This window comes from Bidens hawaiensis, unplaced genomic scaffold (assembly GCF_021521415.1).
Source record: "Bidens hawaiensis isolate Kalapana, Puna unplaced genomic scaffold, B.hawaiensis_p1.1 tig00022097_1, whole genome shotgun sequence".
NCBI lineage: Eukaryota > Viridiplantae > Streptophyta > Magnoliopsida > Asterales > Asteraceae > Bidens > Bidens hawaiensis.
Window position 1 is genome coordinate 205,320 of NW_027493423.1, and position 11,592 is coordinate 216,911.

The window sequence follows — 11,592 nt, forward strand, 5'->3', positions numbered from 1 at the left end:
TATTCTATACCTGAAACCGAACTGACCTACCCGTAGGGTATGGCTAGGGTATGCATTTTGAGCTCAATACCCGTACCCAAAACCGTATCTGATTTATCTGTAAATACCCGAAACCGACCATATCCTATACTCATACCCGACTATACCCTAAAACTGATACCAATTTTTAATACTCGAAATAATACATGAGTTTTTATAGTATATTTTTATGTTAAGAGTGTAAACTCTTTCTCTTCTTTATAAAGACAAAGAAGCCCAAATCCAAACCTTCAGCCTCAAACCCAATAACACTCAATTGGCCAGCCCAAAATATACGTAGAAAACAAAATGAAACATCTAAAACCAAGTAACCAACCAATATATATGGATACATATAGAATTTATAAAGACAAAGATATGTTTTCAACAAAAGGTAAGGTATACATGCTATGCTCTCATGGCCTCATCTCACCATCTGCAGATTGTGCTCTACAAGTGATAGGATATGTTTGTTTGTTCTCGTAATTATTTAGTGTTCTGTAATGACATCGCCGATTAAATACTTGATAGACTTGAACATGTACGTGTAGAAACAAGAGAAGGCTTTAAACCATGTTTAATATTATTCAGATTGTTTCAATATTATTTATGTTTAAGCTAGGCGTTTGATTCGTTCATTTTCAAGATTGTTTGAACCAACATACCACAAAAACCCAAATTAACCGGTGTGGACCAAGTGAATATAGATCAAACCAACCGAATTGCTTCGGCTTGGTTCGATTGACTTATAAGTTTTCCATTTTAATTCATGCAAGTGTAAAAGTAGTTCAAATAACACAATTGAATAAACAAATAAAAGAGACAAATATATGTTTTACTGTCAAAATGTTATGGTTACCACAAAAGTATTGTTTTACGAAGCTGCTGACACAACTTCTATTGCACTGCCTAAAGGCCAAGCAGCTTCAACAAGTGAATGGTGATACTTAATTTTCTTCACTAGTGTAATTTCTTGCCACACATCCAAACCGAAGCCATTTACGAGTAATGTGAACTCGTAGACAAGATCCATGCATAAGTATGGTAGATTAGACGCACCCACACGAGGATATCTTGATTTTGCATCATCAAGTTTGGTTGCACAAACACGATCGGCGGCCTCTTTAAAATCTGTCGGGTGAACTTTGGCAACGGGTTTACTTGCATCAATCAAACCCGCCTAAATCAAGAGTCATTAGTTAAACATTTGACTTCATTTTCTAACATTCTTTATAATAATGTCTATATATATATGTGACTATTAACTTAAATCCAGTCAGTCATGTTGCACCACTAACTTTCTTATATTAGGACCGACGACATGACTGTCTGGATTTAAAACATAAAAATAAAAATTTTATACCTGAGCAGCTCTGTCATAGAAAAATGAAGCCACAAACAGATCTTTATGTTCACCGCCACCAAAAGTGCAATTCCCGTGTGAGCAACTTGATTCATTAACTTTGAGAGCCTTTAGCGCTTCTTCCATACACTTGTTCATGCTTGAACCCGAAGGAGGAGATGAAACTTTGTAATCCATTCCTCCATACGAGTAAATGCCTAAGAGAAAGCACGGATACAAGTTCAATAATAATACAGCATTACGCCTAAATGCACGACAATATAAACATACCATTGTAACCCGACAAGACACATGGATTCTCAGAATCTTTAGACATGCCCAAAATCTTCGCTCGAGGTGCTAATAATCCGTAAGTCAAGTAACTGATAGACGCACAAATACCATAACACTTAATAAACAAATTCAGCAATTAATCTAAAAAGAACACAATGAAGTTCACCTGTGAACATAAAGATAATATTTTGTTCCCAAAAGGGTCATTTCTTTCATATGTGTATCTTCTCTATTTGATATTCTTGGAGCCTTTGTGGCTTCCGTCTCGGACACAGCATAGGCCAGTTGTACCGACCCCGCCACCAAGATCAACAACGCCAACAGTTTCCGAGTACTTCTTGCCTAATCTTTTTAACAGGTAGTTTATGGTCACCTGTGAATTAGTACTATGTTCATATTATGGACTTCAAAAGCTACAAAAACTAAGTGACTTACCCATTGATAAGCACCTTTTGAGGCTGCTTTTAGTCTTCACTAAATTCCTCACCTTTATAAGTAAAAAATAAATAAAAATTGCAAATTTAAAATTGTTTCTTCAATCAAGCAGAATGTTTAATGTGTGAGATTTACTGCTTGCAGAATTCCGTCTGATGCATCGGCTCCTAACTGTCTTAAACCTGCAGTTGCCTGCATACAGAAACATAAATCAGATTATGTGTATTTGATAAAACTTTAGGAGTGTATTTAAGTTTTAAAATCACTAACGCCGACTTTGACCGGTGTGGTTTTACGCATGTTTTGTGGGACAACTTTTTCTGCCTTTTCTAAAAGAGGTTGAAGAGTTTCTGCAGCAACTTTAGGGTCTTTTGCATTTGCACTCAACCCTGGTTTTAACTACAAAAAACAAGTATTAGATAAAGTTGACCATAGGTGTCTCGGATTGTGTCTACAAGCTGGTTTTCCGATAATTGCATCTTCAATCATTTTTGAGTAAGTGTTCAATCTTGTCGGGTTGACGGGCTGAGTCATTGAACCCGAACACGACCCATATGTTTATTTGGGTCAAAGATGTCTCCTATAGCCTGGAAACACTTAAAATCATGTAACCTGTGACCCCTTTAGCCCATTTTTCTAAATGGGCTCAAACTGTAAGCATGCTAAACGGGTTGGATTGCTGTGATAAATGGGTTATTTGGGTTGGAAGGTCGCAAAAATGGGTTAAATGGGTCACAACCTATTTAATTAAACTGGTTAAAACAGGTAAACCCGAGCATGGCCCATATGTTTAACTGTGTCAAAGACGTCTCCCAAAACCTGAAAACACTAAGCGTGTACCTCAAACACAACCGTATAATCTACTTTTCTAAATGACTTGTCAACAAGTTGTAAACATGTTACACGGGTTGGATGGTTGTGATAAATGGGTTAAACGGGTCAGAGGGTTGTGATAAATGGGTTAAAAAGGTCAACAAGAACACAACCTGTTTTATCAAACGGGTTAAATATGACAACCAAAAACCTCGTTACAATAACTTAATTACTAGCACACAAAATATGAGATTTTTCGTATCAAAACAAAATCAACAAACCAACCGAAAAACAAAACTAAATAATCACATACCTCATAAAAAACCTCAATCTCATCACCAATACGCATCAAATCCAAATTCTGATCAAAACAAAACACATGAACTCGACTCCCCGAACTCCCCGCATCAAAAACCACCACATAGCTTTTCAACAAAGCGACCGGACTCCCAATATTTGGCAAAAACTTCCTATTCGAAACAAACACATCGTTCGATGAAGTCCTCGCAGCCGGCATTAACACCAGCACCAAACATATTATCAAAAGCGGCACCGAAATGACCAAAATAACCCCTTGGTAACGACGCAGTGTATCGGATACCGACTCATTATACTGCTGTTGTCGCCCGCGTCTCAGCATTCTGTCATGAGATGAGAATGTGTGTGATCCGACGAGATCGGTAGCTGACAGTGATCGGTACCGGATCTTTCCGGCGGGCGGCTTCAACGACTGCCGCGGTTTCTCCAGCTCGACCGTTGGATTTGAAACCGGGTTAAAAATTTAATGAAATTTATGATTACACCAGTGAGGATTAATTTACAGATTCTAATTGTGATCAGGGTAAAATTGAATTTGATGGATTTATTTAACAAAAACAATTTTATGATCCGATTGATTGTTTTTAACTTTTAAGTGCAGAGGTAGTGAATATTGAAGAAAGCATAACTGCCACCGTGCCCAAGTCACGTGATGTTAACTGTCAAGGGCATTATCGCCTTTTCAACTAAAACTATAAAAAGTGGCCCAGCTTGGTGTTAAACAGGTCACGAACCCGAAAATCGTGTCAAACACATGAACCGAAACATGACCCATGTGACCTGAATCATTTTTTATGTTCTATTGTTTACACATACATTAATACTTTAAATTTACATTCTTTAGAGTAAAAATATAAATTTGTATAAACAAGTAGATTTTAGTTATAAAATTTTATGTCAATTTTTTTTACTTGGTTAAATGTTGGCACCAGATAACTAGCCAAATTAATTTATTACATAAAAGGCATCTTAAATAAACGAAATAATAAATAAGTAGTTTAAACGGGTCAACCCATCAACCTGTTGGGTTCGACCGGAGCACGGCCTGTTTAGCTAAACGGGTTTGCGGGCTCAACCTGAAATTGATCTGAACCTGCTTATACAAAACCCAAACCCAAAATTTTGTGCTAGGTTCGTGTCATGTTTTCATGTTTTGTTAGAAATTTACATAACTGCTCACCTATAGGGTGATGATAATTGATAAAAGTTACAACAACCCAGAATCTATACACGAGCGTGTATGTCACGTTATACCAGTCGTCTCACGGGATCGTGTGATATGAAGACAAATGGGCACACGGGTCTTATGACTTTGTCAGTGGTCAAATCAGTTATTTATGTGTCAATGAAACACATCATACGTGTGTATGATTTGGTAAGCACCATCTCATATAGCTCTTCATACAACCATTTTCTACGTGTCATACGACCCATATTACTATGTTTTGCATGTTATACGGCCCGTATGAAACATCCCTGGTGTGTAGATAGTGTATCTGTTGTATTTCTTTAGCCAACCTCCTGAATATTTGCACGTTAGTTTTTCACGTCACACAAATAATCACTCGCGTATCACCTTTCGTTCACAAAATTCAATACATACGTGACAGACTCACGTAGTTCCTATTTTATTCGATTCTGTCCATTTAAAGCACAAGGATTATGATTAAGACTATTATTCAGATTTCAGACAATGATGTTTTAAACATTTAATCACTAGTACTATTATCAACATTTCACCAAGAAAAGTAAAGCAAGACATGAAATATTTGAAAAGTACAATATATGATGTTAACACTTAAAATCCTAATACAAAGCATTTGTATGTCCAAATAGATGAACTGATCATTATCTTTATAATTCTCACTAAAAACAAATCTTAAATTCTTGAACAATAATCGGTTACCAAGAAGGTAGAATCATTGTCGGTCTGGTCTGGTTTTCAAGCCGTCTTCTTCTTCTTCTTTAAAGGTCGGGGAAAGAACACTCGGAAAACCCAACCAGCAAATATCGCACCTATAAATGGACATATCCAGTAAACAAGAAATTGCTCCCATGTATTGTGTCGATTATTAACATACGCCCACCCAAACGCCTGCATAAAACAATATAATTTCAATATAACGTTTATAATCATATTTGACACGCTAACTATTAATGTAAAGTTTTGAAAACTTGAACAATAGTCATTTAGTACTCACATTGGCAGGATTCATTGACGGGCCTGTATAACCCGAACCCAGGACAACCATGGTCACAGTTGAAAATGAGAGCATCAGATTTTTCATTAATGGACTTTTAGGACCCTTGAGGATGATTAAGAGGACCAAAAACGACATCACGAAAGTCAACACGCCCTCAGCAATAGCACCCGTATGCAAGTCAACTTTTAGATACGGTCCACCGAGCATGTGTTTGTGTTGTAATGGCATCAATTCGACGATTGCCAATGCACCACCAACTGCACCTAGTGCCTGTCAAGAACACATGTACTTGATATTTAGAAATTGTAATAATAAGTTTTTATGTGCTTTGCAGAAACTGATTGAAATAAGAATATCAAAGATCCTAAATAAAATTAGGTATAAATTACCTAACAAAGTACCTGACTCGATAAAATATTAATCGGATATGTACGCTTTCCAAATACGGTACATGACATGAACATGAACATGAACATGAGCAGGTTTAACACGATTAACGAATATCAATTTATTTAGATGTAGTTAAAACAAGACATCTTTTGCTATAAATAGTTAAGCTCTGTAATAAGATCATTGTTTCTAGTATGTGAAACCAGTTTCACTCTATACTGTCTTGTAGTTACTCAAATGTGAAATCCAATTCAAGCATTCGAATGCAAGGGCCGTTTGATTCGTTAAAATTTGCTGGAATTTAATGAAACTGGAATCTGAACTTTATTCGCTACTCGTTTTAATTTGGTTGGGAGTGAATTGGAATATGAGGTCTATGACAAATTTCGATTCCAAATAGGTTTCCTTCACATTCCAATTCCTTTTAACAGACACAAATTCTTTGTGACCGAAAGCCTCAAAATTTCCTTTAGAAAGTCAAAGTCCTGACTCTTGAGTTAGTTTAACCAAGGAGCGTAAACGAGACGAGCTGAGCCTGAGATCATCTAGGCTCGAGCTTGACCCGTGAGTAGTTTTTCAAGCTGGAACTCGAGCTCGGCTCATTTCGAGCTCTATTTCTAATTCTAAACCTCGAGCTTGGCTCATGAGTAATTTTTCAAGTTCAGTTTAGCTTGGTTCGGCTCGTTTATTATTTATTAACTATTTTCTAATATTCATATCAACTCTTTGTATATAACTTAATTATAAATTTTGTATAATACATATTATTTACTTATTTTTATCATAATTTTATTATAATGACAATTATTATACAAAATATATTTTACATATTAAATACAATTTCGGCAAATAACAGGTTCGCAAGCTGACTCGAGCATGACAAGTGAAGCTCAGGCTCATTGAATAAACAAGCTGTTAGACAATTGATATCAAAAACAAAGCCAAAAACTGCTTTCTGTATAAGAGGACTCAAACCACCACACTTTTACAAGACACTCTAGCCACCTATTTATAGTTTTATATACTAAAACTAACCACTTGTAATATGCAGAAACCTGCCTTTGCAACTTGCAACTTGCAACCTCATTCTCCTAGAGATGCTAACTTATTATTTCATCTTATCTACTATAACAACTTGACAAACAAGTTGTTTACATTACACAAAGTATAACAAAATTACCCAAGATTAACAGCAGTAAAATAGCAACGGTTGCATCTGGCCCGTTTCACAAGCCGTGAACATAACGATTATGTTAAAAGGGGGTGTTTGGGATTGATTCCTTATTTAACTACAAAAAGTTAATAATTCACAATATCCTAACTTACCAAACAACTTATGAACTTATTACCTTTTTTGAAAAGTTAATAAGTTAAAAAGGAGCCTAAACAAGGAATCCCAAACACAAGCTTATTTTTAAGCTCAAATTCGTTTAAACTCGGCTCGATTCGAGCTTTTAATGAGCCGACCTCGAGTAGCTAACGAGTGACTCTGACTAGTGGAATGGATCAAATCATCATATCAATTATAAGTCACACTAAACACTAAACAATTCAAAATCCCAAGTGATTCCATGTTATATCCACAATAATTTTTGTATATAACTTAATAAATATTATTAACTTATTTTAATCATAATTTTATATATAAAAATAATTAATAAAACATATATTTAATACATTAAATAAGAATTAGACAAATAACAAACTCGTGTTAGGCTCACGAGCCAGCTCAAACTCCACAAGTGAAGCTCAGGCTCATTGATTAAACAAGCTTCTTATTTTTTAAGCTGGAGCTGGATTCGAGTTTTTAACCAGCTGATCTCAAGTAACTCTGGACTAATGGAATGGATCAAATCATTATATCCATTGGGAGTTTCAAATTAATAATAACCATAACCATAATAATGATTTGATGAATTACCTGAGCCGGAAACCGTACGGCAGCGGAAACAAGTGTATCCCTACCAAGACCGGCAGCATAAAAGGCGGCGGTACCAGTGGGATTAAAGCTGGCCCCACCAAGAGCATCACCAATAATACCAAACACAAACAACAGGATGAATATCAGAGCCACTGTGATGAGCAACGTGGCCATGCCTTGAAGGCCGACGGCGGTGGCTATGACGGAAGTGGCGGCGCCGAGAGTGGATGTGCAGAATACCCACATGAAAGTCAACACCCCATCGCCGATCGCCGCCTTTATTGCGCCCATGTTGGCAAGGTACGGATTACAGAGATGGTGCAGTGAGTGTGATGTGATATTATTATAGGGTTAGGTGTGGCCTGTGGTGTATGTATACACCAATTATGTTAAAAGACGTGTGCGTTTTGGGTTTTTCTTTATAAAAATGCGTAGATAATAATAAATGGACGGAACTGGTATTTAACGTGTTAGTGATGTTTGATTCATGCCGTCATTATTTATTTTTTACAATGGTGCAAATGAGTATGTTTGTTTTATAAAAGAGTCCGAGCCATAGCCTAAGCTTCGTTTATTGAGTTTGAGCCGGTTCATGAGTTTAAACGAGCCTTAATTATATATTTTATAATATATATTTAATAATTATTAATATATATAATATTATAAAAATATAACTAAATAATATATATTATTTTATACATAAAATTATAATTGAAAAAAATTCACAAGAATTTAATGAATAAATAGCTAACGAGCCGAGCTATATCTACTCACAAGTCGAACTTGAGCTTTGAAAATAAAGCTCGAAATGAGTCGAGAACCATGTAAGTTAAATGAGCCGAGCTCAGGCTCAGCTCGTCTCGTTTGGACCCCAAATTTTCGGCCGCACGTGATGATGGGAAGCTATGCAAGTATGTGGCATTCACTAATTGGATCATTAAACTAAACGAGTTTTATCTAACCGCAGTGTCGTGCCTTTGGGCGAGTGTTCATAAGCGGTGGCTTAAGGTGTGGGTTTTTCCCGAATCGAAAGACGAGTGTATCATGATGTGGTGAAATTTTACAATAGCACATTCGAATGATTTATTGGTCGTTCAACAAAAAATTATGATAATGAATGGGTGTGAAACGGTGGATTGATGCGGAAACAACATGTTTAGTTAAATTTGTGTACGGGTTAGACTTAAAACTGGCTTGAATGTGTTTAGGATAAACTCAAACGCGTGACCTTTATGTTAAAGTCTCTATCGTGTTTACATGTTATGTAAAAAAGGTAAGTGGATAAAGATATGATCATACCCTTTTTAGTTTATGATGTTGACATGTTTATTAAATTGGTTAACTCGCTTAGTAAGTGGATTGACTCAAACATGACACATTTAATATATGAGTTGACCTGTTAATCTGTTTAAGTTCAATAGATTTTGAAAACTCTTGATTTTAAAAAATGCCAACAGTTAAAGCTTGGTAATGATTTTTAGTTTTTCTCTTAATTAATTTCTTCTCTTAAACGATTGACCAAGAATTAGGATTAAGAATACATAAGGGTCAACTCGTGTGATTAATTTATCCTCATAAACTATTTAGCTAATATACAATCAATTTAGAATGTACACATTAATAAATTAGGATTAAGAAGGTAATATATATAGTGGGATGTTGGTTTGTGCAGGGCATAGTGCATATTTTAAGTTATTTGTGCCCTACTCTTTATTTAGAACTATTTGACCTTATAGGTACCTATTTTAAAATGATAAAAATACACATATAAATGGATATGAACCAAATATTTTAAAGTGCTAGGAGGGGCCTCTCGTCTATTAAATTGGTGGATTCGCCGGTGCATTTCAACAACTATATATTACTTGTCACAACTACTCATTCTCAAATCACAATTCTTTTATGTTCAATTCTCTTACAGTTAAATAATTTAACTTATAGTTAAATACTACTGATAATGAAATAATAATTAAAATCTAAAAAGACTTCAACAAAAAAAATGTCAATTCAAAGTTATTCGATGCTTAAATTGTTTACAACTTTATAAACGACCAAACAAACATAAAATCAGTTGAACTTTTCATTGTAGACAGAATAAACACTAAATTACAATCCAATCCATGTGTAGTGACATAATTACCCATGTTACATATCAAATCCACCCAAACGCCCAACCAACTACAACTTTCAAACTCAATAACAAAACACAAAACAAGACAATTTAGCTGTAAAAAAATAATCACACAATTTTGATTAGATCCTTCGGAGAGCGGCGGCAGATAGCACCACCAAAGCCACCAAAATCAGCACAGCAAAGAAGGAACCCACCACTGCACCGCTAACACGTGGGCAGAAATCATTGAACTGCTGGCAAAGCGCCGGCCAATTGGTTTTGGTGTTTCCATTGTGTGCCAAGTAAACAATGGCAGCCGCCGCAGATGCAGCCGCCATGGTCAAAGCCAACGCTAGCTGAAAAACCAAAACCAAAACCAAAACCAAAATGTTACAATTAAAAGCATATGGCAAAATATCAAGATTATATGTAATATGTTCACAATTAAAAGATAATCATAATTATAAAAATAATAATAACAAATACCGTGTCGAAAATAAGGAGCAACATCCTAGCTCCTATTATATGTGGACGAACTATGCAAACTATCGAGAAAGGCAAAGAGAGCACGAGATATGCACATGTTATCGCGTTTCCTGCTAAGAAAAACCTACACAAAATCGATCGATTGAACAGGCAATGATTATTTAAACATATACTGAGAATATATTTTTTTTATTTAATCTAGTTTCATAGTTGTTTTAACCACCTTTAAAAAAAAGCCAAAGTGGAAAATATTTTCATTTTCAAAAGGTCAGAATGAAAAAAAAAAGAAAAGAAAAGAAAAAGAAAGAAAACCTATATTTACACTAAAAAAACAGACTATTTTATTGACCCGACTCAATCCGACAAAAAGAAAGGTTCACTTACGTGAATGTGGGGAAATCATCGTAACTAGCTTGGAACTGGAAAAACTGAGTGAAAAATGGTAGATTTTGGCTAGTGGTACCCATAACCGCAGCCGCAGCAAGCGTAGTAGCAATCACACATATCCTTAGAATAAAATCAATAATGCCAACGCCTCTTTTCCACCCGCAGCTGGTGGCACTGGGCCACCAAGTCTTATAGTACTTGTGGCTGCCGGTGGTGGAGCCTTCACTGACTTGGAGGATTTAACCTCCCTTATGGGGATTGCGATATCACCACTTTCTTTTCCCGAACGACTCAAATCCATTGAAGATATTTAACTAAGGATATATGTAAGGTGAGAAATGTTGTTCTTGAATGTATGTATCAAATGGTACGATGAAAATAAACGTACGATGGTGTGTTATATATATGTGTGTCGTGGGTTTGTTTTAGTTGACATAAGAGTAATATACTAATTAAGATAATGAGTAAGTGAAGTGCTTTAAGGTTGAAGATTAGAGAATAAGAGGGGAGTTGTTGTCGATAACTAGTTCCACTTCAACCACAACAAAAAGTGGTTATAATACAAAGTGTACATATAAAAAAAGAATCTTAAAAGACTTGAACCACTTTGTTCTAAAATTTATATAGGTTTTATTGATGAATTAGTTTTGACGATTATGTCAACATATTAGTTATTAACTACGGAGTAATTTATAATATAGTCTTTTGTAAAAACTATATGTTGATTTATGATTGGAGATAATATGAGAAGAGAGAAACACTCAAATTAAACGTGTGTTTGGTTGTGAAAAACTTTTATAGCATTAAAATTTTGTTTAAAATATTTAGAATTTGAAGGATTTGAAACTTAAACAAATTAAAATCTATAAAA

The 11,592-nt window shown here is 35.3% G+C and overlaps 1 protein-coding gene and 2 pseudogenes across 2 annotated transcripts; all 3 read right to left on the reverse strand.

The window, feature by feature from the left end:
* Positions 1-265: 265 nt before the first annotated feature.
* LOC143564621 (apyrase 2-like) lies at positions 266-3,611 on the reverse strand (annotated as a pseudogene).
* Positions 3,612-4,986: 1,375 nt separating this feature from the next.
* LOC143564622 (aquaporin SIP1-2-like) lies at positions 4,987-8,126 on the reverse strand. Its single transcript, XM_077051841.1, has 3 exons — positions 7,736-8,126; positions 5,422-5,694; positions 4,987-5,315 (listed from the first exon to the last, which is right to left on the reverse strand). Exons 1-3 carry the CDS (start codon positions 8,024-8,026, stop codon positions 5,163-5,165), a joined length of 717 nt encoding a protein of 238 aa, XP_076907956.1. The 5' UTR covers positions 8,027-8,126; the 3' UTR covers positions 4,987-5,162.
* Positions 8,127-9,774: 1,648 nt separating this feature from the next.
* LOC143564612 (casparian strip membrane protein 1-like) lies at positions 9,775-11,286 on the reverse strand (annotated as a pseudogene). The gene is made up of 3 exons (XR_013140906.1): positions 10,719-11,286; positions 10,335-10,458; positions 9,775-10,204 (listed from the first exon to the last, which is right to left on the reverse strand). The product of XR_013140906.1 is annotated as a casparian strip membrane protein 1-like (transcript).
* Positions 11,287-11,592: the final 306 nt, after the last annotated feature.